Source organism: Wolffia australiana, chromosome 2 (assembly GCF_029677425.1).
Source record: "Wolffia australiana isolate 7733 chromosome 2, ASM2967742v1".
In the NCBI taxonomy this organism is placed as follows: Eukaryota; Viridiplantae; Streptophyta; class Magnoliopsida; order Alismatales; family Araceae; genus Wolffia; species Wolffia australiana.
In genome coordinates, this window is record NC_135836.1 from 16,108,014 (window position 1) to 16,134,987 (window position 26,974).

Genomic DNA, 26,974 nt, shown 5'->3' on the forward strand with positions numbered 1-26,974 from the left:
CATTTTGGTGTGACAATTTAGGAGAAATCGATCTCACCAAAAAAAATCTACTACTTTTTGCACGTAATAAACATATTGAAATTTAGTATCATTTTGTTCGAGACTATGTATCGCAAGGTAACTTGCAGGTCTCATTCATCTCCACTTGTGATCAACTTACTGATGGAATTTATATACTTAATTTAGTATTTAATGGAATAGATGAAATTAAATTATATTATATAAATATACATTTAATGGAATTGAACATGTAAAATATATGAATCTACAATTAAATTTAGCATGTTGTTTGTAAAATTAGCAGGATAAGTTTGTTCGATCATGTAATCATTCATCCTCCAATCACTCTCCACTGTGCCCACTCCTGTTGGCATGTTGAGCTGCTCTTGCTTGTCTGCTCAGAGCACTCCTAAATAGGATAAGCTAATTTAAGAAAGACTTAAAATGCCAAAATAAATAGAAAATATATTTAAAAATGAATAAAATGATATTATCATTATTACTTTATTAAATTCATTTTAATGAAATGAATTTATTGAAAGTCTGGAAAATACTAGAAATCTATAAAATTACAATACCTCAGGGAAAACTATCAATTATAGTTTTATGATTGATTTTTTTGCACAAAACTAGCATTTTTGGTAGCATTAAAATTAATATAAAATATATGTTTATGCATAAAAAATAAATCAGTAAAAATAAATGATGAAACAGATTATTTAAATCAATTCAGTGCATAAATGGATGGTAAACGAAATGCCAATAGTTGGTATGCTTTCATGCTATCAGTAAAATGTAAAATTTTGGCATAAATGGAGTAAAAATTGACGTATCGGAGCAAGAAATAGTGTTTCCTGCCACACGTTTTTTAATTATTTAGGAAAATCAAATTTTATCTTGAATGCATGAAAATAAGCTATTGTATTTTATGTAATTTTCATGCATAATTATCCATGGATGTAACTGACATAATATTTACATGATTTTACTGTTAAAATATGTTTACGTGATTTTAATCCAATGAGCTTTAATTAAGGAATACGTTTTTTCTTTTTCTTTTTTTGAATTCTTTGAGAACTTCTAGGATATTCTTAACTTATAAATTTAACTAATGAAACATATACTGTGTAAATAAACCATCCGTCGAAGTTTTATGTGTGGCCCTGGTTGATAAGTCATCCCATTATGAGGGAGCCCACTAAGGAGCCACTCAGTGCGGGAGGGCCAACAGACGAAAAAACCAGAGGACTGAATCAAACTTCTGATGAGACAACACGAATAAGTCAAACCACATTTAAAATACAAACATCACCATCGTAAACCTCATCTCTAGTTTTGTCTCAAGCCTGGTGGCTTGGGGAGTACCCCGAATTCATTTTTGTAAACTTAGTAAAAAAACTAGCAGTTTGTCTTATTTTATATCATTTCATATAGTCAAAGGATTATGAACTATTTATAGGATTGATTGGATGGATTAAGGACCTCATAAACTCTTGACTATTTCTACCTAGTCCAAAAGAGAACCTGAGCTGGGAAACTTACAAGCGTGGTACAAAACCTAGTCTTAATAAGATCAGTTGGTGAAATAGACTAAGTTTAGAGATGAGAACACCGAATATTATTCGCTGAAAGCATCATAATTTTTGTTGCACCAGTCCAAGTTATCACCCGATTAATCGAAGAATTGTTCTACAGTCGTACGTATTTCTCCATGCCCATGTAGAATCGTGATACACTTTTAATTATATTTTTGCATCGCAGTTTAAGTCCGCAACTGTAGTTTCAGCATGCATCGCCCAGCGCGAAAACATTACACCGTTGTCTTGCTTATCTTTCATCTTCCTCATCCAGACTCGGTCTCGCCGTTTCACGCTTTGTTTCCGGAAACCACGAACGGTTCGAAATGCGGAGCTGGTTCCATCCCGTTTGACTCGGTTTCTACTCCACGTGGCGAAGCGAGAGGCCAACATCTAGCAATGGCGTCATGCCGCTGCTGTCTCAGAATTCGTGGGCCACGAATCCCATCCCGGCGGTTCCAACTTGATGACTGATTATTACAAGTACCCTCTTCGGCTTCGATCTCTTCTTACGCTCGCGACCGCAGTGTAATCAGCTGCACCATCACCTCTCCTCTACAGTTTGGAGAGAGCAGGAAGAAGGAAGAGGATGAAGACGAGAGTTCGGTACGTGGGTTCTGGTGAAAGGAGTGAGGAGAGCGGCGAGGGTAGACTTAAAGATAAGGAGGTCAAGAAGCTGAAACCAGTACCGTTGCGGAGGAGACGCAAGCCGAAGCGGGAGCGCGGACCGGAGCTGATATCAGACCCTTGCGGCGTGTGTGGGAGGAGATTTGAGTCCCAAAAAGGGCTTTGCGGACACATGAGGACGCATCCTGGAAGACCGTGGCGGGGGATCTCTCCTCCGGAGGGGATAATCCTTCCTGAGAAAGCTCCTCTTCTCGACGACGCCGGGGAAAAGTCCGTCCTAGAAGCGGCTCGCGGCCTTGTTTTGCTTCAGAGAGGGGCGCGAAGCGTCGTCGACGGCGGGTATCGGTGTTTGAAGTATAGAAACCTGAAGCTGTATCGTTGCAGCCGCTGCGATAAGGAGTTCGACTCGTCGCGCGGTCTGGGAGGGCATATGGCTGGGCACGCCAGAGAGGAGAAGGCTGCCGCTAAGAAGGCGCTCGAGGAGCAGTCACTGGGTTCGACTTCCGTTGCGGAGGTCCAGTCTCCTTCCTCGGAGGATTCTTCCGTCCTCAGTTTCGACCTCAACCTGCCGCCTCCGGTGGAGTCGCCGATGCTCTTCCAGGACGATAATCACGGCTTCCTGGACTAATTCTTGACGTTTCATTCTTTTGCGCTCCCTTCTGACTAGGTTTTTCGTGGACTGTTTTCTTTGGTTTGCTTCTTACATGCCTTCTTTAGGTTCCTTTTCATATCTCGAACAAGACGATAATTTGAGAAGCCTTACCTGAGGTAAGTTACCTCTTTCTGAGAAGAAGGATGAATAATCTTCGATAGTGGTCATCGCGAATATTGTAGTGATAGATTTTTCAGAGATTCAGTCTCCTTCCTCGGAGGCTTCTTCCGTCCTCAGTTTCGACCTCAACCTGCCGCCTCCGGTGGAGTCGTTGACGATGCTCTTCCAGGACGATAATCACGGCTTCCTGGACTAATTCTTGTCGTTTCATTCTTTGGCGCTCCCTTCTGACTAGTTCTTCGTGTACTGTTTTCTTTGTTTTGCTTCTTAGATGCCTTCTTTAGGATCCTTTTCATGGCTCGAACAAGATGATAATTTGAGAAGCCTTACCTGAGGTAAGTTACCTCTTTTTGAGAAGAAGGATGAATAATCTTCGATAGTGGTCATCGCGAATAATGTAATGATAGATTTTTCAGAGACGTCCGAATTTTAGATAAGTAACGAAGGTCATCAAGACCTTATTGTACTCTGAAAAGACAGGCAAATCAAGATCTCTGGAGGCCACGGCCGAGATGCCAATATCCGGAAATATAAATGTAAATGTAATATGTTAGAGCATTTTTTTTATTAGAGGCTTCCAATTAATATTACACTTACTGTTCCATACTTGTCTGGCCAAGTATAAACTGGGCCCAAAAGAATGCATCGCTGGGCCCAATATGAACATACTATTCACTTTAAAGTCACGAAGGGTAGAGTGCAGGTTTTTTCAGTTTACAAATTGTTCAAAACAATTTATACTATTGTAAACTTCTTATTTTTTCCACATGGGACAATAATTTCTCATTAATTAAACAGAATGTGGATATCAGATATCGTTATCTGGATACCAATTTTCAGGAAAGATTTAAATCTGTGATACCAGCCATCAGATTTTACTATCTGATATCAGCTTCGAGATCCAGTACTGGCACTTGCCATGCCAGGCCTATGATATCCATTCCAATATCTTGTATCATATGAATATTAGATATCCGTCTGACATCTGATATCTGGTATCTGAAACAACCTCAATTTATCAGATATCAGATATTGGTTGTCTGGTATCTGGATATCGGATGGGTGGTCACTATGTCTACACCAACGAAGGATGACAGAAAAAATCAGAGATTTATGAAGCTTTTACTTGAAAGAGTCGTCCTCACCCTAGCAAATTATTATGATAAATACTAGGTAAATATAAATTCATTTAGGGAATATGGAAATGAAACAAAGAATAAAAAATATGAGTGTGCGCTATTCCTTAAACCAGTATTGGGAATTCTTCAATCCTAAATCTAACCTTCTATCACACTCCAAATCCAGTGCCTAGCTACCCACATCCTATGCCAACTAAACCAGGCCATACATCCCACCAAAGTTTAATTAATTTTAACAAGTCCATCTCAGCTCTACTTCAGTCCCAATTTTTCTCTCTCCAGCCAAATATTTCTGAAAATGTATCTCTCCAACCCTATAGAGTAAACTTCAATATATATCTCTCATAATGTCATGATAAAATTTTTTGATCAACAATAAGCAGTATAAATTGATAAAATAATCCAAGCTATCTGTACTCAATAATCTATGAATCCTCTCAAACATTATTCCCTTATGAATATCTATTTTTGTCAAGTACATATATAAGTATAGATGTCAATTCCTGACTTTTACTTATGGTTTATATGATCATTCTTTCTATTTCACTACATATACTTTCCCTGTAAAATATATAGCTTCAATTACTCCAATTTAAATTTCCTATTTTATTAAATATTCCCTACTTTCAGTGTAGAATCAATCTTATTTAAATATCTGTTGAAAATTTGTGATTTTTAAATTAACTCAATGTCTAGGATTCAAATTCATCTCTCTCTACATATAATTCATAATTCCCCTTTCAAAATTCACTAAATTCCATGTAATCGTATCTTAATTTATACTTATTAGGGTTAAAATAAAATTTACCTTTGTATTTAAAGCCACTCGTAATATGAATTCAATCTATTAATACGAGCAAATAAATATTAATCTAATGTGATGCCTATGACTTATTATTTTACTCATTTTCCACTTAATATAAATGAAATCAAATGTTCCAACCTTTTTATTCCCATTTCAGATTGAAGCATGACTCTCTGCTATTATATTCTTAAATAATCATGAAATTAAAATTTATCATTTCCTTGGAGTTGATTTTCATAGAGAAATTCCCATTCATCTTTATCTTCTTCAATATTTTTGTTGACTTCAGTAATATTGCAGATTAATCTGGAAGGCATGAATTTTATTAAAAAAATAAAATAATGTCTACATTAGATTACTACAAGAAATATCTACTATTGAAATACAAATTATTGGAGCTTCACAAAGAGGACAACATCATTTATGTTGTCATCATAGCTACTTGGGCCATGGAGAAAAAAGACTTAATGATCTTGTGGAATCAGAGTTTTGCCTGGAACAAATGTTTCTAGTCAAAGGTGATACATTTATGGAGAAATCTCAAGAACTTACTTACTTGAGCTAGATAAGCATATCATTGAGATAACCACATATCCTAAAGTCATTGAAAATGCTGGGGCAATGTGTTCTCTAGATGGAAAACTCTCATAGAAGATTATTTGTCTGCCTAGAAAATCAGTGTTCATAGATAACTATCAAGAAAACATTTAAGATAAAATATAAATTATGCCATCTCCAAGTATAGATCATACAAGAGACAAAAAATGAAACGTAATTGACATTCCAGTGGCAAACCCCACTAGGAGTCAGTTTTCATTAGGCAAGAACCAAACAACTGAATGACAAAGATTCCCCTTTACAGTCACTGAAAGAGCAAATAACATTTTTTGAGATGATTCCTAATGCAACCTTGCAATTCTAATCACAATGTGTATAGTTACTTCACTGAAAATATCTTCAATCTTCATCTCGCTAAGTATGATAACAAATTTCGAAATCCTGTGATTGATCTCTAAGAAACTTCATCTAAGTGTATCTAAATTTCCATTTCCATTTTGATCATTCACTTCCTCTCAATCACCATTTAAGTTATGTTCCCACATGGTCAAACATAGTAGATATCTCAACCAATGACTACATCACAAGGTATTGGATATTAAATTCAAATATTTTTTCAGTATCAAACTATTAAAATAATTTCATTGACTTTTAAGTTTTTATCAAGTTACTCTTCAACTTATATATAATCAAATTCGTTTCTTTTATATTAGTACAATTTGAAGAAACTAGATGCCAATTACGATCGACAAAGACTGAATGATCATGGCACTCAAAGTCAATCTCCTAAAAATTCATATTTATAATATTCAAGGTATAAATACAAGAGTTTAATATCACAATGAAAAAAATTGATGAATATAATGAATAGAATGATCACTAATCAGATAAAAAATAATGACGAATCTAAAGTTAAAATCTACTCAATCATTGTTGCCAATTTTTAATGTAAGATACGTCACTTAAATTTGAAAAAATGAAATAAAAGTGGATTCAATGAAACAACTAATTATTAAATATGATTAAATCAATCTAGTTCAAGCAATAACATATCAATTTATGTAAATTAATTAATAAAAAAGTGAGACAAGTAAGACATAACTATTTTTATAACTTAATTCAGAAATTTTCTATTAAAGATATATTAATAACTAGGTTTAATAATAAAAATCTACTCCGGTTCATGTATCAGAAAACATACATGTAGTTATGCCAAGGGTGATGGAAATACATGTGGCCGACAAGCCAATCACACATTCCACATCTCATTCCATATTCATTATAGTGCGTGTGTAATGATTGTAATGAAGTCCATGAATACATGATCAGACTTAGTGGATTATGAGGAGATCATAATACGGAGATCACTAGTCTTCAAGCATGTCTTCTAAATATTCCTATTCGAAGGATACTCGAGAAGGACATCGAAGTATCCGTATAGAATAGCACGATTTAGCCTCAGTCATATGATGAGTATGGGCGTTCCCATAGCCATTAGTGTGAATAAACTAAGTATATATAGTGGGCGCTCTTTAGCTGAAAGAGTTCACTGAACAGATCCATACGAATCCCTGAATGATATTATCCTGAAGTATAAATTAGGTTGATTCACCTCATGGTTGTGTAAGTGGTCCTTAGACCTGAAACACCAAAGACAACTTGTGGATGGACAATTTTACTTTGACTATGACCTACGTGTTCCAAATCATGGGATTCTAAAGAGTCATAGTTTGGTTGCATCAAGAAGTTTGCGAGGATGATTGAATGGTCAAGATGGGATCATCTACCCTCAATATAAGGGGTGTTTGCTCAAGGAAGATGGTGCGATAAAGTCCTTGGCTAAGGTAGTGAAATATCGGAGAAGAGTTCTCCAATAATTTTTGAACTCATCAACACTAACTCAGGTAACTGATTAGGGTTTGAGAGTTGACCATACCCTAAGTCGTCCCAAGAGTGTCAAGTTGATGCGTGACTATACATACATGGTAATTTACGAAAAGTAGGTTCCATGAGCGAGTCTATACACACTCTTTTGTATATACTAGAGCACAAGGTGTAGCATGTCATGCCACGTGCTGGGGACTCAACCTATCGATTGGGTTAAATCAAACTGACATTAATTAATCTAAATGATTATGCAGTTAATTTATCTAGAAGGCCAATAAAGGTTATTGGGCCATTTGAATTGTGTCAGATCTTGAAGAGGAGTGGAAGGAGGCAGAGGAAGGGTGCTCCAGCCAGAGGCGGCGCTTGAGAGAGAGAGAGGGAGGAGAGGAGATCTCAAACTGAAAAAACAAGAAAAATGGATAACTCAACTGTGCGGCTAGGGTTTGGGGCTTTAAATGCCCCCTCCTTTAACATTCTCCCACGTGGGAGACATTTTAAGTGGCCTCCCACGTGGGAGGCTTTCATTAAATGCCCCCCCCACGTGTGACCACTTACTCACTGGTCACACGTGGGAGACAGCCTCCTTGCTCCTGCGCTGTCACCTGAAGAAATAAGGGGGAATGAGAGTAACAATGGGCCTCCTGGTGGGCCACTTATAAACTGTGGCCCACCTACACTGAGGCAGAGAGTTATTAAGGAAGAAATGGAGGATTTCAGGCTCATTCAACACCCCCCCGCAAGCTAGGCGTGGACGTTGACCATGCCGAGCTTGGACACCAATGCCTGAAATCTCGACGTTGGCAGAGCTTTAGTGAAGATGTCCGCTGTTTGCTCCATCGATGGGACAAACTGGGGCCGTATGACCCCTCTGTCAATGTTCTCGGTCAGGTAATGACGATTCAGGGCCATATGTTTTGTTCGGTCGTGTTGAACCGGATTTTTGACAATTGCAAGTGCTGACTGGTTGTCGCAGTAGAGAGTAGTGCCACTTTCATCGTAGAGCGCAAGGTCTTCAAGTAGATGTTTGAGCCATCTGCACTCGGAAACACCCCGTTTCAAAGCCCGCAATTCCGCCTCGGCACTTGACAGAGATACCTCTTTCTGCTTCTTGCTTCTCCAAGTGACCAAACTGCCTCCTAAGAAGGTGCAATAACCTGATGTGGACCGGCGATCAACCAGGGAGCCAGCCCAATCAGAGTCTGTAAACGCCTCGAGCTTAAGTCCTCCATTGCGCGTGAACAATAGACCCTGTCCGATGCTGAATTTCAGATACGCCAGGATCCCGTAAGCTGCTTGCTGGTGGATTTCATAGGGCTCACTCATAAATTGACTGAGTAGGCTGACTGCAAATGAGATATCCGGCCTGGTATGGTTGAGGTAGATCAATTTTCCTATCAACCTCTGATAGGATTGCTTGTCCACCGGCGCCCCATCATCTCCTTTCCCAATCTTCATACTCGGATCTAGTGGGGTTGCTGCTGGCTTGCATCCCAACTGTCCTGCCTCCCTGAGTAGGTCCAGGTATATTTGTGCTGACTCAGGGGAGATCCCAGTACTGAGTGAGCTACCTCAATTCCCAAAAATATTTCAACTGCCCCAACTCCTTCATTTCGAATCGAGTGGACAGCGCACCACTCAGCCGCTGAATTTCTTCTGAATCACTCCTGATGAGGATGTCATCCACATAGACCAGTAGAACAGTGATCCTTCCACCAGAACCGTGCTTGATGAAGAGTGTATGATCTGCACGAGATTGATGGTACTATAATTACAAAATAGTCCCGGTGAATCTGCCGAACCATGCTCTAGGAGACTGTTTTAGTCCATAAAGAGCCTTCTTGAGTCTGCAAACGAGATTTGCCTTGCCTGGTTGTTGATAGCCCGGAGGAGGTTGCATGTAAACTTCTTCTTCTAATTCTCCGTGAAGGAATGCGTTCTTCACGTCCGAATCGCAGGATTCCCAGTCACTTTGCTGCCACTGCAATGAGTACCCGGACTGTGTTGAACTTTGCCACTGGGGCAAAGGTTTCATCATAATCCACACCCTGTGTTTGAGTGTAGCCTTTAGCAACCAATCTGACCTTTAATCTCTCCAATGTCCTGCTACTGTTAAACTTTGGAGTGAACACCCACTTGCACCCAACTAGCCTCTTGCCCTTAGGAAGGTGAACAAGTTCCCAGGTTCCATTCTTTTGTAGGGCAGCCATCTCCTCATCCATGGCGGCTTTCCATCCCGGATCTTGAAGCGCTTCTTCAACTCGGGTTGGAATCGCGATGCCTCCCAGCATGGTGAGGAAACTTTTGTATTCTCTTCCCAACTTCTCATATTTCACATATTGCCCAATTGGGTATCTTGTGGTCGATCGACAGGCCCTCACACCTTTGCGTAGTGCAATTGGCCATCCAAGATCATCCTGGATTGGCTCGCAAGGCTGTTACAATTTCATCTTCTTCAGCTGGCACATCTTGCTCTTTGGACTCTTCGATGACGATCAGAGGATTCTCGGAATCTTCCACTTCTTCTTCCCGGGCAGTTCTCTCCGGTCTGCTATACTCTCCTTGTCGGATGTCATCTGTTCACTTGTGTTGTCGGATGGTTCGCCCCCAACATTTTCAACTCGCGTCTCGGAAGGGACAAAAATTGTAGTCCGCTTGAAATCTCAATTGCTTGTTGTTGTGGGTGAACCTTCATTTCTGAGACTAATTCTGCTTCGTTGAAGGTAACATCGGCAGACACATAGAACTTCCTGGAGGGTGGATGGTAGCATCGGTATCCCTTTTGGTACCCGAGTACCCCACAAAGACGCACTTCAAAGCTCTAGGATCTAGCTTCCCGGCAGTCTGGTGAACGAACGCGCACACCAAGATACGGGCTGGCAGTCCTGAGAAGAGTTTGAGCCTGAACTCAGCAGTTAGCAAGGCCAAAGGTGACAGATACCCAATGACTCGCATCGGAAGTCGGTTAATCAGATGAGTAGCAGTAAGCACTGCCTCTCCCCAATAGCTCTTCGGGAGACTCGCATCAATCAGCAAGGAGCGCGTCACAGCAAGAATGTACCCTGCACGCCGCTCTGCCAGTCCGTTCTGTTGGGGTGTTGACACATGATGATTCATGGATAATTCCGTGACTTGAAAAATATGATTCCACCGATGAGTTGAAGAATTCAGTCCCATTGTCGGTTCTGAATCGTCTTATCTGCTTCCCAAATTGTGTTGAAATCAGCCGGCAGAAGTTGATCAGAATTTCAGGCACCTCTGACTTTGTTCTCAACAGGTAGGTCCACGATGCCCTCGTACAATCATCCACAAAAACTACGAACCAACGACAGCCGGTAAGACTGTTCGTTGGGCACGGGCCCCATACATCACTGTGGATACGCTCAAAGGGTGACAAGCAACGGTCTTCAATCGATTTAAAAGTTGAACGACGATGTTTAGCCACATGACAGGCTTCACAAAAAAAATTGTCTTCCAAAAAACCCCGAAACAGAGTGGGGAAACAGTTTTTCAGCAACTCAAAAGGGGGGTGTCCCATCCGCCGATGTAGACGCATCACCCTCTCCTCCACGGGGCACTTTCTTCTCGCCACTAAGCACTTCTGTGGAGACGCCTCGAGGAGAAGTAGTCCACCATCTCTTCTAAAGGATGAAATCCTCCTCCCGGAAACCTTTTCACACAAAAAACAGTCGTCACTATCAAGGACGAATCTCCACTTGTAATCGTCAACTAATTTTTGTAATGAGATAAGATTTGCTTTAAGGTCTTGGACGTGTAGAGCCTTCTGCAGGGTTCCAAGAGAACCAATCACAATGTCACCGATCCCCTTAACTGGTAGTGACCTTCCCGCAGTCTGAACTCGGTGGGGCCCTCTTGTCGGCATGTAATCAGTGAATAGGGATCCCTGTAGACATGTGGTCAGTAGCCCCTGTATCCGCAACCCATTTTGGGGAAGAGGAATTACCTGACTGAACTAGTGAAGCCGAACTCAATTTTTGCTGAACTTCCTCGACTTCGGGACTCGCCACAGCTCCACTAGGGGTCTGAGGTAGTGACGAGACAGCCATAGCTCTCTTCCCGGAGTTCTGATTCTTCCAGGCAAGTTTCCAACAGTTTTCTTTGGTATGGCGCCGTTTCTTACAGTAATTGCAGAAGAGTGCATCACGGCTATCTTCTCCCTCACCCGTTGCCGATGTACTTGGCTGGAATGGGCGTGCTGTCCTGTTCCCAGCAAGGTCTGTCCGACTCTCCGGCCTCTTTGTGAGCAGTGCAGCGGAAGTCTGCCCTTGTGAGTCTGAGGTGACCCCAAATTGGCTTTCGGCTTGCAAAATGGCGCCAATTGCTTCCTCCAGCGATGGTAGCTTCTCCCTGTGAAGGAGCTGACTCCTCACAGACTCGTATACGGAATTCAGTCCCATAAGGAACGTGAAAATCCGCTGTTTTAGTATGTACTGGCGCTCCACCGACTGAGGATTCTGCGTGGGCCACAAATGATCGATTTCCCTCCATATCGCCTTCAGCCGAGAGGAGTACTGTCTAACGTTCTCACTGCCCTGTCGTGCAAGGGTTTCCTGAACCTTCAACTCATAAATCTGCCAGTCGTGTGACTGTTCAGCAGTATATCTCTGGATCTCATCCCATAATCCCTTGACTGTTTCGCAGTACAAGAAATCCCGTCTCATCTCAGGGGTCATAGACCGCAACATCCAGCCCAAGATAAGCGACTCCTCCGCTTTCTACTTCTTGAAGTCCGGATCAGTAGGGTTTCTAGGAAGATCAGTCAAGTGATCCCCCAGAAAACACCCATAGACCGTCAACGTCACCATTTTTGACCACTCGAACATATTTCCCCCGTCAAATTTCACTTCGGCTGGGGGAAATATAACTGCAGATCTTCCAATCTCTGAAACATCGGCCCCAGTTTCTGCAACTCTTGCCGCAGACCCTTCACGACTGTCTTGAATCATCTCAGGACAACTCTGGGAGGTGCTTGCATCTCCAGAACTTGACATTCTTGAAGAAAATTGAAAGAAACTTGGAGAGACTTTGGGAAGGATTCCTTCTCACTGCTGCAGATGCTGCAGATTGCTGGAAGAACCTTTCTAGGGTTAGATCCCAGGCGAGGAGGGCAGGAATTCTTCAAATATTTGCTGAAGATCACAGATCGAGCCCTTTTAGGGTTAGATCTACAGCAAATATGCTCCTTCAAAACGTTGTAGAGGTCGATCTCCACTTAGAACCTAGCTCTGATACCATGTCAGATCTTGAAGAGGAGTGGAAGGAGGCAGAGGAAGGGTGCTCCAGCCAGAGGCGGCGCCTGAGAGAGAGAGAGGGAGGAGAGGAGATCTCAAACTGAAAAAACAAGAAAAATGGATAACTCAACTGTGCGGCTAGGGTTTGGGGCTTTAAATGCCCCCTCCTTTAACATTCTCCCACGTGGGAGACATTTTAAGTGGCCTCCCACGTGGGAGGCTTTCATTAAATGCCCCCCCCACGTGTGACCACTTACTCACTGGTCACACGTGGGAGACAGCCTCCTTGCTCCTGCGCTGTCACCTGAAGAAATAAGGGGGAATGAGAGTAACAATGGGCCTCCTGGTGGGCCACTTATAAACTGTGGCCCACCTACACTGAGGCAGAGAGTTATTAAGGAAGAAATGGAGGATTTCAGGCTCATTCAACAAATTGTTAACTAGATTGATACATGGCCAAGAGGGTCACACACAGATGGTCTTTTAGACGTTGGAAGATATACTTAAGTGTCGGGGGTTTCTATAAAAAATACCCACTTTGTATAAATAGGGGAAGGCCCTGAATGAAATTCACCCAGGCCGGAATTGTTCAAGGGCCTTCCCCTTCTTCTCCCTTCTTCCCATGACTATTGTCCATTTCTGATGCGAACAGGATGGCATAACAATGACGATGGAGATTGAATGTGGCTCGTCAATGAGAAAGAGGAGATCCGACGTGTCGAGGACAGGGTGGATACTTCTTGAGGGTGCACACATGAGCCTCCACAGGACTCATTCGAGGATCAAATGTATCACGGATGCGATTAGTGCACATGGTCTTCATTTAATGATTTTATTGATGTCGTTGGATTCCGTTTGCCTTTTGTTGCTGATCGTTTGATTTGTCTAACAATATCAAGGCCTCTAGAACCCAACAAAGGGAAATGGGCAACCTCACTCCACATATTGCCTTTGATGGTGATGCAATGGCTTTTGCAAGATGAGATGCTCCCCCTAAATGGTTAGTGATCTGGACAGTTAGTAATCAGCTTGTTATTGATGCATGAAGCCCTGATGAAATTTGAATTTTATAGGGGATGAATCAAAGCACTGTCTTCATTTTAATAAGCCCTAATAGAAAATTGTTGACCTGAAAATGAAGAAATTGACTCTTACATGTGCCAACTCAACTAGGCCAATACCAACATGATTATGAAAAATACTATGACTTATCAATTAGTTAAGTTGAATAAATCAAACTTCATAAGGGAAAAAAAATCCTAAAAATAAAAACACATCCACCAATCTCTAAAAGATAGAGTATCAATTATAATGTTATGTGTTATGTCGTTGTTTACAAGTGAAATGATATATTGTTTATATCTAAAAGAAAAAAAACTTGGAAATTTGATTTACAGTTTCACTCGAGAAAAAAAAAGCAATTTTCTCATGGAAATTTATTTATAGAAGTGAAATTTTTTGAGACTTTAACGTGGAAATAATATTTACATATATGTACTTATGTCATGGCATTGAAAACATTAAAAAAAACTAGAAAAAATCCTGGAATGGGTAAGATATTTCAATGTTCTGCAGAATAAAATTATTATGAAAGTATTGCTTTGAAAAAGTGATTTCATAGAATATAATAAAATCACAATATTAAATCCTGAAAAGTAAAATTAATGAGGGGAATCAATCGGCCTTGAGTTCTAGGAAAGTGGGGAAGAGAAAAAGTTTAAGAATTTGAAAAAAAAGTGACGTAGATACTATACAAAAATTGATTACATTGTATTGGATTTTACGGTAGAGATTTGATAACAGATATGTCATGTATCTATACTACTATAATAGGAATTGGTGTACCCTTCTGGCCTCTGATTAGCTGACAAAAGAGTGAGAGAGAAGAGAGAGAGAGTGAGAGGGGCCCCTCCCTGCCACCACCCCTCCCCCGGCCTCCCGCGCCCTCCTCTCACACCCCGAGAAAGTGGTGTACCCCGCCCTCCTCCCACGGCCTCCCACGCCCCCTCCCCGCCGTCGTGCCGCCCTCCTCCCCCGGCTTCCCGCGCACCCTCCCTACCGCCGCCCCAGCCCTCCCCCCGGCGCCCACTTACTTCCCGCCACTACCCCCTTCCCCTCCCCCCTCGCCCCCTCCCCGCCGCCACTCGAGCCGGGTGGAGGTCGAGCCGCTCGAGCCAGTGGAGCCACCCCAGGGAAGCAGGGAGTGGGGGCGGTCATCAGCAAGAGAGGGCGGCAGGCCGGCTGGCGGGGGGAAGGTGGGGGCGCGACGACGGGGAGGAAGCGGGCAGCCGGGGGGAGGGGCGGGCTGGCAGCGGGGTGGGGCACGGGAGGCCGGGGGAGGAGGGCGGCGCGGTGGCAGGGAAGGGGCGCGGGTGGCCGGGGAGGGGGGGTGCGGCGGCAGGGAGGGGGCGCGGGCGGCCGTGGGAGGGGGGGCACGGCAGCGGGGAAGGAGGTTCACGGCGGCGGGTAGGGGTGTGGGCGGCCAGGGGAGTAGGGCGGGGTGGCAGGGAGGGGGCGCAGGTGGCCGGGGGAGGAGGGTGGGGCAGCAGGGAGGGGGCGTGGGCGGGCGGGTGAGGAGGGTGGGGCAGTAGGGGGGAGGGGGGGTGGGCGGCAGGGGTAAGGGTGGGGTGGCTGCTGGGAGGGGGCGCAGGCAGTGGGGAGGGGGCGTGGGCGGCCGGGGGAGGGGCGGGGCGGCGGCTGGAGGGGGCGCAGCCGGTCGAGGGAGGGGTGGGCCGGCTGCTGGGAAGGGGCGCGGGTGGTCGGGGGAGGGCCGGGCCGGCGGCTGGGAGGGGGCGGCGTTGCGGCGTGCGCACATAACCATGCCACACAGACCCGTGTACGGTGTACGAATATTCAGTGGGGTGCGATGTGTGAAATTGGTACACCCTTCTAGATGCTAATTGGCTGACACAAGAGAGAGAGAGAGAGAGAGAGAGAGAGAGAGAGTGATAGAAGCCCCTCCCTGCCGCCGCCTCGCCCTCCTCCCCCAGCCTCCCGTGCCCTGCACAAAGGCACGAAATTTGCACCACACCCCGCACAAAGACACAAAAAATTATCTAAAGTGACCATTGTGAGCAGGGCCCACTAGTATGAGTATATCTGAACAAATATGTTGGGATTAGAGGTTGGGCAACCAAGATTTATTTTTAATGGGTTTTTCCCATTAAAAATATATCTTAAACTTATTCAATAAATTTTTACCGATCTGATTGAATTAAAAAGGCCAGGTCTATGCTGGACCAAATCATGTTGGGTTAGTTTGAGATACGGAATGGCACGTCCGGAACGTGACGCCCCGGATGTGATGGGACGGATGACGGGTTCTGACGGATGGTGACGTGACGACCATTTCGTCACATCACCATCACGTCACTCGTCCAAGGTTTTTCCCAAAATTCGTCACCGACCCGTCACTCGTCCTCGCTTTCTCGTTTCGTCATGTCACCGTCACGGCGATGGCGTCACCGTCACTAGTGACGTGAATTAAAAAAATTATCATATATGTTATATGATAATTTCTCCTTCAGAAGGAGTCCTTCTCAATCGCTCCCTCTCCTTCTCACAATCTCACCTTACGATCTCTGGATCACTCCCTCTCCTCATTCCTCCCTCTCTCTGTCCCCCTCTGGATCACTCCCTCTTCCTCTTCTCTCTAGATCGCTCCATCTCCTTCTCAATACATATCTCTCTCTCTGTCTCTCTCTCGATCCCTCCCTCTCCTTCTCCCTCTCCATTTCTGGATCTCTACCTCAGTCCCTCTTCCTCTCTCTATTTCGATCGTTCCCACTCTTTCTCCATCTCTATCTGTGTAAGTAGTTTATTTTTCTTCTCTCGCGCGGACCGGGATTTCCACGTAGTGCTGGATACTAGATTGGGGGTCGCGATCAGCCTTCTGATCTCTCGGGGTATCAATCAGGTAATTTCGTTTGAATTTCATTGTCCTTTTATGCTTGAATGATTGATCGTCTCGTTTGTTCGCTGTTTGTATTTGTTTGCTCAATTGTGCTGTTTGCTGAATAACAAGATTGAATGTAGATTGAATGATTGCTCGTTTCTCGTTTCTTCATCGGGAAGATTTCCATTCTATGGTTTTCTACACCCCCTCCCCATTTGCTTCACTGATTCAAAGACAACGCACGTACATATCAGTTATTTGTTAAGTTAATTTTTTATTCTGTTGTGTGATAAACTATACTCATTTTAAAAAATGCTGGTCAACTATAATATATTACTTGATTAAAAGAACTTGGCAATATGTTGTCTCTGATAGAGTCCCAATTAAAATGAGTTTCATTTACCTTCTTCTAAATACTTCCATTGTAGGAGCTCAATTTGTTTAATATCCTGCTGATTTAGATCAAAACAAGTTCGCCAGATGTTTTCAGAGTATTTCCAAAAGAAATAAGTTCTATTTTTTTCGGACTTTTCCAATTACTGTAAAGTAAATATTATTCTTTGCCTTATTTCGTGAAGGTTGGAAATCTAAGAAAAAGGTCCACATACTTTCGCACATAGTTGATTTAGAGCAAAACTAATAGGCGGGATATTGTCAATAAACACTCCTTTAGAGGTATGTTTCATCTATCTTTCTGTGTCAATCTAACATATAGAGGTATGTTCCATGATCTCCCATAAATAGATGTGAATTATAAATAGAAAGGAGAGAAATAAATTTACTCGTTATCTATCCTTCCATATTACAAGAATAAGAAAAGAGGGTAGAGGGGAGAAAGAGAGGAGCTGTAGATTTTCAAGCTCTCTCACTCTCTTCTCTCTTCCCCTCTACTCTTTCTTGCTGTCTCACCCTCTCTACTCTCTCTTGCTCTCTCACCCTCTCTCTCACTCTGTTTTCACTCTCATTCTCTTCTCTCCTCCACTCTACTCTCTCTCACTCTGTCTTCACTCTCACCCTCTCTCTCACTCTGTTTTCACTCTCACTCTCTTCTCTCCTCCACTCTACTATCTCACTCTGTTTTCACTCTCACTCTCTTCTCTCATCCACTCTACTCTCTCTTGCTCTCTCACCCTCTCTCTCACTCTGTCTTCACTCTCACCCTCTCTCTCACTCTGTTTTCACTCTCACTCTCTTCTCTCCTCCACTCTACTATCTCACTCTGTCTTCACTCTCACCCTCTCTCTCACTCTGTTTTCACTCTCTCTTTCCTCCCTCCTCCCCCCTACTCTCTCTCTCTCTCTCTCCCTTTCTCTCACTCTGTCTACCCTCTCTCTCACTCTGTTTTCACTCTCACTCTCTTCTCTCCTCCACTCTACTCTCTCTTTCTCTCTCACCCTCTCTCTCACTCTGTCTACCCTCTCTCTCACTCTGTTTTCACTCTCTTCTCTCTTCCCCTATACTCTTTCTTGCTGTCTCACCCTCTCTACTCTCTGTTGCTCTCTCACCCTCTCTCTCACTCTGTTTTCACTCTCATTCTCTTCTCTCCTCCACTCTACTCTCTCTCACTCTGTCTTCACTCTCACCCTCTCTCTCACTCTGTTTTCACTCTCACTCTCTTCTCTCCTCCACTCTACTCTCTCTTTCTCTCTCACCCTCTCTCTCACTCTGTTTTCACTCTCACTCTCTTCTCTCATCCACTCTACTCTCTCTTGCTCTCTCACCCTCTCTCTCACTCTGTTTTCACTCTTCACTCTCTTCTCTCTTCCACTCTATTCTCTCTTGCTCTCTCACTCTCTCTCTCACTCTTTTCTCTCTTCCCCTCTTCTCTCTCTTGCTCTCTCACTTGCTCATCTAGTTAGTTGTCATTTTTCTATGGAAAACTGTTGCGAATGCCTTATAAGTACTTGTCAATTTCATTAGACGTTTGGGAAAGGAGATAAGTTTCATGGCTTTAGGTGCAAATTTTAAATCAGAGATGAAGCATCCATATCTTTGAATTATACGCTTGTGAAATGTTGAATCTTCTGTGAAGTGGTATGTTTTTATGGGTGCATAAACGAGTTCGTTCACCTGTTTCCCTAGGAAATAGTCCGCAATGAGCAATCCAAGTAGCGACGAATGCGTTGACTTGGCCGTAGAGTCCTCGGATGAGGACATACTGGAAATGACCCTACCGGTGGTACGGCCATCACATCCCAAACGTAAAGGGAAAGCTGAAATATTGCTTTACTTCACGGAGGTTGGGTCAGGCGTGTGGGCGTGCCTACTATGCCGCGACCAGAAAGTTGACCCATTGCGGAATAGATTGAAGCGGCATAAAGACGGGTCTACGAACGTCTTCTAGAGACATCTGGAATGCATTCATACCAGAATATACCACGAGATGAAGGGGACTAATCTCGATCAACGTACAATAGGTGAGGCGTACGGGAAGAATGGTGCCGTCAAGAAGACGTTGGAAAAGACTAAGGAGATTATAACGCAGTTCGTCTATCTCATAGACTCCCCATGGGCTATAGTAGACAACGTGGGATTTAAGATTATGTGGAAGTACGCCACGGAGATGACAGTTGATCCGCCGGGTTCGAAGGCAATAAAGGATGCAATGTGTAAGTTATATGGGAACATGAAGAGAAAGCTTAACAGTTATTGGAGAATGTCCCCAGGGTCTCCCTAACGGTTGATGCATGGACCGTCGAGAATTCCTGCGGTCTTCTCAGCATCACGGTTCACTAGGTGAACAACCGGTGGGAACTATGAGAACGTGTACTTGCTATACGCGAGCTAGATGGCAAACACATCGGCGAGAATATGAGCGCAATAGTGATCCAAGCGTTGGAAGACTTCGGCTTGAAGACGAAGGTCAACAGCTCCTACTCTGGCTTCAATTTAGTCTCGTACTACCGTATTGAAAGACTAACAATTTTATCATCCAGGTTAGTTCAATCACTACCGACAGTGCATCAAGCAACGGCCGGATGATAGCACTGCTCGCGAAGGAACTCAAGCCTATTAATGACATTTCACTGAGGACCGACATGTCCCTTTTGCTGCCCACGTGTTGAACATCATCGTCCAGGCTACACTGCAGTCATTACATGTATCAGTGAGCGCACATCCTCCTAAGACTGCTGATAGCAGCGCAACGGATGCAGCGTATGAACCTGATTACGACGCTGATACATACAATATGGACACCACACAGGAGCCTCTGGTCAGTCATGCAGAAATGGTCAGCTATGATAGTGGCCTCGTCCTGGGAGATGCAATTGCCCGTGTTCGGCAACTAGTGACGAGCATCTGAGCATCGACACAACGAAGACAGCAGCATGTGAAGACGTGCAACGACATGGGGAAGAATCACAACCAACTGTCGTTAGATTGCCCGACGCGGTGGAATAGTACGCATGATATGTTGCATGTTGCATTGGAGAAGAGAAAAGTCGTCAATTTTATGGCGTTACAGATCATGTCGGTGACCAATAAGGACATTAGAATCTCACGTGAGGAGTGGGAAATGTTGGCGGACTTCTACAACATTTTAGGGCCCTTTTATCGGACGACGAATTACGTGAGTGGCTCGAAGACAGTGAGAGTCGTGGAAGTGATCCGCATCTTGAAGGCGCTGATGCGACTTATCGACACAATCTTGCTGAAGTTTGATATGTCTGCAATTTTTGCATCGGGAAGAAGGATGACGGCTGCACAAATTGCATCCATCCGTAAAGCTTGTGAGAGCATGAAGTCAAAGATGTTAAAATACGAGAGGATGATTTCCAAAAACCGTGCAACGACGACAGCTGCAATTCTGGACCCTTTCAACAAGGGAGCATCGCTTGATTCTAGCGGCATTCAGGAAGCACTTGCATTTGTCCGCCGCCTTATGCCCCAAAACGGTGAGCAAGATGTAGCGACCCCGAGGATGAGGACTAGCTCGCAGAACTTATTGATGGCGTAGCACCATCTAAAGAGAAGGAACGACGAGTACCAACTCCAGCCGAGGAATTGGAGGCGTATCTGCAATCAAGGGAGAGGAAGGACAACGAGACAGCATTGGGATGGTAGGCGCATATTGGGGCACGAAACTACCCACGGCTTTCTACACTTGCGCAAGAATTCCTCTAAGTATGTGCAACCAATGCCCCAGCAGAACGTTTATTCTCCGCGGGACGTGCAGTTGTCACTTTCAAGGGAGCCCGTCTTAGTGTTGAAAGCATCGAGATCCAGGTTATATTGAAGTGTTGGTTACGTGCCGAGAATGCTCAGTTGTGCGACGGTGACAGGGTGGAAGACTTTCCTGACGATGAAGACTAGTGTAAGTCTTTACTCTTAATTTTTTTTTCAGCAATGGTCAATTTTTTTTGCGGCGTAACCAATGGTCAATTTTTTTGGAGGATCGTCGATCTTGATGGGGAAAATTGACATCGTAAGTTTCTTCTAGCCGATTACTTATTCTCGTCGAAATTGATATCAAGGAATTATGTTAATCTTATAATAATGTAGTGAACTTTGAAGTGAAATTGTTAATTATTCGTAGTGTGACGCATGATCCGAGGAATATGAAACACAGACCCTCTGTCAAACCTCATTTTATCATCTGATTAACCACAATTCTAAACATGAAACCTTCAAATCTGCGGTCACTCCACCTAATTCCTTGAACATTTGAAATTGAATTGTTGCTTCACTAAATTTCTTTCTGAAGTGTGATCTGCGTTTTTCAGGAAATATATAAATCTAAAAGTTACTCAGCTGAATGAATGAATTATGAAAGTCATCTTTTTTTTTAACTTGAGGTGTCCCTTTGAAAATTGAATAGAAAAGTTATGTATGTTGGGTATCCGCAGATTCAGTCACCAAAAAAATTAACGCTGTACATCACTCAAGACGGGATCAAGACTTCCTTTTCTGTAAAGGTACGACCGTACGATCTCTGTTCAAAGTAGAAACACCATAGACTTTTTGAATTCTCATTCAATTAATCTCTTTCATTCGTTCAATTATGCCTCCGATTGCATAGCATGTGGAGAAGCCGGTGCAAAACACTACTCTTCAAATAACAGGAGCAGTTGGTTGGAGGCTTAGAGCATGGAGGAGAGTGGGCCTTGGTTCCAAAAAAAATGGGCTGACTATATATTTTTCCAGTTTCAAACTCCTTTTGTCATTACGTTATCTTGACGAAACGTCAAAACAGATTCCTTCCTCATATTCAGTTTCTAAAATTTGGCATTTTCTCTATCGTATACCTCTCTCCCCATGATGATGATTTTGATGAAGAGAAACTCTGAACAAAGTATAGTCATGGCGAAAACCGTAAATTTTCTCTAATCATTGTCGACAAAAAAATAATACAATTTCTCCAGTCCAGTGAAGACCCGTGATTTTTACTGTTAATAGTATCTTCTCTAAAAGAAAAAAAAACTAAGTACCGGACATAATGTGATCTTGATGATGGTTTTTCTTGGAATTAGAACATATATATCTGATAGGGACGGTGATGCTGGTCTATGGCATGGGGATCTACGAGCTGTTCATCAGCAACCTCAACAAGGCAAAAATCTTCTCAAAGAGATCGAATCTGCTAGGGCTTCTCACCCTTCAGGCAAGTGAATTCTCGCCAATCATACTCTGTAGTTTGCTTTAAGCGTAGACTTCTGTAAAAGAATCCACTTGTGTCAATGCCTCAAAATATACGGTCTCTACAGTTTTTGATCCCAGAGAGTTAAACTTTTGAATCCTTGAAACAAAGTCCTAGAAATTTATCAGTAATTATGTTGACTGTTAGTCGTCCAACAAGATCAAGCCTCATAATGAATAGAGACTGTTGCCTCCTAATCTTCGGGTAATGACCTGTTGCAGATTTTTTGTTTTATTTTCTTAGGTAATAAACTATTGGTATCTGAAACCTGCTAATCCTGTTCTTTTGTTCCCACACGTTCATTGATATTAAAATATTATTCAATTTATTAAAATGTTGAATGTTTTACTTTCGCTGGTGTGTCACTAAATTATTCAATAAATTAATAAATTAATATATTAATATGACTTCTTGACGACTGCGTCAACATGTTAATTATTACATTAATTATTTCACATTTCTTAAAAAATTCAAATTAGTTGTTAACCTGCATATAAAAAATATATAAATGTCTCCCTTTTTTGTGAACAAAATTATTCATTATATTCTTTAATTTTCAATCAATAACTTAATCTACACTCGAAATTTTAGGTCAATAATTTGCATATTAAACCATATTAAACCATACATCTCATTTTAAACTTTTTTTTTATGGCAAAAATCACGGTGCCGGGTACGTCCAACCCTAGGTTTGTGCTCGTAGTCCGATCCAGTCGTGCCCTGGATGCCACCCAGGGGTTTTTATTTGTAAAGTGTAGTGTTTTTCAATGTTTCTGGGCGTGGATCGAGTATATATATCCCAATTACACTCGGATCCCACTCGTCCACGCCCATAGTTAGGGAAAAGAAAAGATACATGAGTGATACCTCGCAGATGCTCGAGGAAGTGTGTTCGTCGTCGTTTCTCCGGAGCGGTTCCACGAGGTCATTGTAGCGCTTGGTGGCGCTCTAGTCGGTGTGGTTCTTCGTCGCCGTCTTCATGTGTGCTCGGAGTGGACGGAGTGACGCTCTAGTCATGGCGGGCGTGGTCCACGCCTCGTTCGCCAGCGTTCCAGGCGATCCTCCAATCCCGCGGGCCGGGCGTCGCGAGGAGGCGGCGTATGCGGAGGGAGGGCAAGCCAAGACGATCAAGCCGATGACATCCTCGGGCCATGGGCGGAAGCTCCTGCCAAGAATAGAAAAGAGTGGAGTGGGTGGGAGCGTGTACCGCATGGTTGGCGAGGGCATCAGCTGTTTGGTTTCCCTCTCTCAGCTGATGACGAAAGCACGCGATACGCGAGCGGCACCGCATGATGTCATTCCACGCTCGACGTAGTCGCCACTGGGAGCATGTGCCTGCACGAAACATATCTACTAATATCTGTGAGTCCGATTCCACGACGATATTATGAAGGTTCCGTTCCTCACAGAGGAGGAGACCATCATGTATCGCCATAGCTTCGGCTACTGTATTAGTTTGTACGCCATAAAAAGAAGCGAAGGCAAGAAGGAGGCTCCCTGTGTGATCGCGGAGGACACCTCCGCCCCCTGCTGGCCTTGGGTTCCCTTTCGCCGCACCATCCACATTCAATTTGAGAAAGCCTACTGGCGGTGGGAGCCAATAAACTACTCGATACTGGATGCGGGTGGCGAGGGGGGTCACCGGGATGCCAATAGAGCGGAGGAGGTCGCATGCAAGTGGTGATCGGCTGTCTCACGGTGTGAGGAGAGGCTGAATGCGTCGAAGCCACAGCTGAACTCGACGCCTGATGTCCTCAGCTCGCATAGGTGTACCTGCAAAACGAGATGAATTTCGCCCTTTCCAAATCTCTCATAGAAGATAAGCTATGGTGATGGGGAGGATGGGGCTCCGTGCAGAGCGAGTCGGCGAGAGGATAAACTTGCTGAAACACTCAGACGATGTCAAAGGACGAAGACAGTCGGTGATGAGATGCCAGCAATCCACTACCGTCTCGTTATGGAAGAAAAGATGATTTATCGTCTCTGTGTGCGGGAGAGTGGGGCAGCAGTGGCAGCGCGAACTAAGAGAACAGCCTATCCGAGCCACTCGGTCGTCAGTCGGGAGGCCTCGGTGGAGGAGTCTCCAACGGAAAAAGGAGACACATGTATGGATCGCCGGATGCCAAATGCGCTGACCCCAGTGCTGTGGGGGAGATTTCACACGGAAATGCTCCCAAGAGGAACAACACATGTATGCTCCCTGGGGCGTGAGTGTCTAGATGGCACAATCAGGACTAAGGTCAAGAGGGGTAGTCTAGACCTCGGATAAAGTGGCCAAGGGAAGGTCGTGCTGCTCCCATAGGTGTGGTGTGTTGCTTCTAAGCAATCACATCGTGAGGCGCACACTGTGTGGTACGAACTGAGGATGAGAGGCGAGCGCCGCATCAGCATGCCAGGTGTCATACCAAGCGCTTATGTCGCCTCGGCCGATGTGCCAACGAGTCACGTGACTCATCTCAAGCCAGTGGCGCTGCCATGTCCGCCATCTTGGTGCCCCGAATATCAAGCTCGCGTCGGGCCCATTCTTTGTATTTAACTAAGATGAAACTCCCCAATGGGGAGTGGGTGGTACTCATACGCCATACCAGTTTCTTTTGAAGCATGTCTTGGACATCCGAGATGCGTCTGATCCCTAGACCCCCTTCGAGCGTCGGCCGACACACTTTCTCCCAAGAAACCCAATGGTGACGTCGCTCCCCCTCGAAATGACCAAACCATAGGAAGTGTGCACATAGGCGTTCGACAGAGCGGAGAACCGTAAGTGATAGTGAGTGGACCGCCAAAGTGTGTAGAGGGATACTCATGAGGACATGTTGTATTAGTTGGATGCGGCCTCCAGGGGAGAGGAAACGTAGTTTCCATCCCTCCAGTTTCTTCCTTAGCTTGCCTAGCACGGCATCAAAATAATGATGACGAGCAGGGCCAAGAAAGATAGGGCATCCAAGGTAGTCGAATGAAAGCTGTCCTCGTGAGTATCGTGTGGAGTGCTGAATGATCTCAGAGCGCCTCATAGTGGTGGAAGGGCCCACAATAAAGCTGCTCTTCGAAGCGTTGACGAGTTGGCCGGAGGCTTGCTCGTACGCTGTAAGGACACTCATAAATTCCTTGATGGATTTTTTAGATCCATTAAGGAACAGGATGGCATCATCAGCAAATAAGGAGTGAGAGATGATCGGGCAACCCCTCTTTGTAAAGTACGGTTGGATGAGGCCTTGGTTGATCGCCCGTGTGAGCGATCGGCTAAAGACCTCCTCCATCAATATAAAGAGGATGGGTGAGATAGGGTCACCCTGCCTGAGTCCCCGCGTAGCCTTGAAAAAGCTGGTGGAATTTCCATCCATCAAGAAGGAGAAGTGATTCTCCCTGATGCAAGCATCGACCAGTGCGATGAACGCATCCGTGAATCCGAAGCGGCGCAACACTTCGAGGAGGAAGTTCCACTCAACTCGATCAAAGGCTTTCTCTATATCAAGCTTGATGATGACGTTAGAGCCCAGAATATGAGTGTCTATCAACTGGGCTAGCTCGTGTACTAGTGTGATGCTGTCATGGATCTGTCGACCCTTGACAAAGCCACACTGTTCTGGCGAGATAAGTCTATCAAGGAAGCGTCCAAGTCGGTTTGTAATGATCTTTGATGCAACTTTATAGCATACATTACAAAGACTGATCGGACGAAAGTCACGGAAGGAAGTGGGGGTGTCCACTTTCGAAATAAGCGCCAAAAAAGTGGATTTTCAACTCTTTGCGAAGACTTTACGTTGGAACGCTTCCTTGATAGCTAGGACCAAGTTGGTGCCTACCACATCCCAGCACGCCGTATAGAATTCTGTAGTGAAGTCATCGGGTCCTAGGGCTTTGTTACGGCCCAAGGAGAACACTACCTCTTTGATCTCCGCGCGCGTCGGGGTAGCTAGCAAAAGTGCATTTTCCTGGTTGGTCACTAAGGGGGGGATGGAGGTGAGAATATCCTCGCTCATAACAGTGGACTGCGAGGAGAGGAGGGAGTGATAGTACTCCACGCCTGCACCTGCTAGCTGGATAGGGTCCTGGCCATGCGTCTCGAGGAGGGTCGTATAGTTTGGGCGGGCTCTGTGACGGATCGAGGCGTGAAAGAAACGTGTGTTCCTATCACCCTTCCGCAGCCATTGGATAAGCAATTTTTGGAGATAAAAAATCTCCTGTCGTCGCATAGCATCCTCCAGCTGCTCTCTAAGTCGTAGCTGTCGCTCCCCCATGTCATATGTCCAGCACTCATGTAGGTGACGGTCGACATCAACCAATTTCCGTTTAAGCTCCTCTACCGGGGAATGGACGTCTCCAAAGACATGGCGGTTCCACCATTTGAGGTGGAACTTGAGGTTGCGCAGACGGTAACTAAAGTTTTCCATAGGTGACGTAGAAATGGAACCGTGCCAATGACTACGTACATATCTATGGAAATCACTATGCTCTAACCACATGGTTTGGAAGCGGAATGGGGGGCGGCGGATCCGATGACTCGAATCCGAGAGGAGGAGAATCGGTGTGTGGTCCGAGTAAAGTCTCAAAAGGAACTCTACCGTGAGAGTGCACTGCATCAATGCGGAGCTATTCGTGAAACAACGGTCAAGCCGTTCGTATATACGCGCATCCGCTTGGCATTCATTGCACCAAGTTCACTTCTCCCCGGTGGTAGGTGGTTCCACTAATGAAGTGTTGTGAATAAAATCATTGAAGGCTTGCATAGAGCGTAGCCGAGGAGGGCGGCCCCCTTTGCGCTCGCTAATGTCCCGTATGCAATTGAAATCTCCGGCTATAAACCAAGGGAGTTCAACTAGCTGCGAG

General features: G+C 44.3%; 1 protein-coding gene across 1 annotated transcript; it reads right to left on the minus strand.

Annotated features, from left to right (window-relative positions):
• Positions 1–11,003: 11,003 nt before the first annotated feature.
• LOC144716375 (uncharacterized) lies at positions 11,004–12,056 on the minus strand. Its single transcript, XM_078591493.1, has 2 exons — positions 11,327–12,056; positions 11,004–11,032 (listed from the first exon to the last, which is right to left on the minus strand). The coding sequence occupies exons 1-2, from the start codon at positions 12,054–12,056 to the stop codon at positions 11,004–11,006; spliced, it is 759 nt and encodes a 252-aa protein (XP_078447619.1).
• Between the last annotated feature and the right edge of the window lie 14,918 nt (positions 12,057–26,974).

Coding starts and splice junctions, on each gene's coding strand:
- LOC144716375 (XM_078591493.1), bottom strand. CDS start 12,056: ATGACCCCTGAGATGAGACGGGATTTCTTGTACTGCGAAACAGTCAAG. Junction 11,033..11,326: donor GGCTTCACTAGTTCAGTCAG/GTAATTCCTCTT, acceptor TTGTGTGAAAAG/GTTTCCGGGAGGAGGATTTC.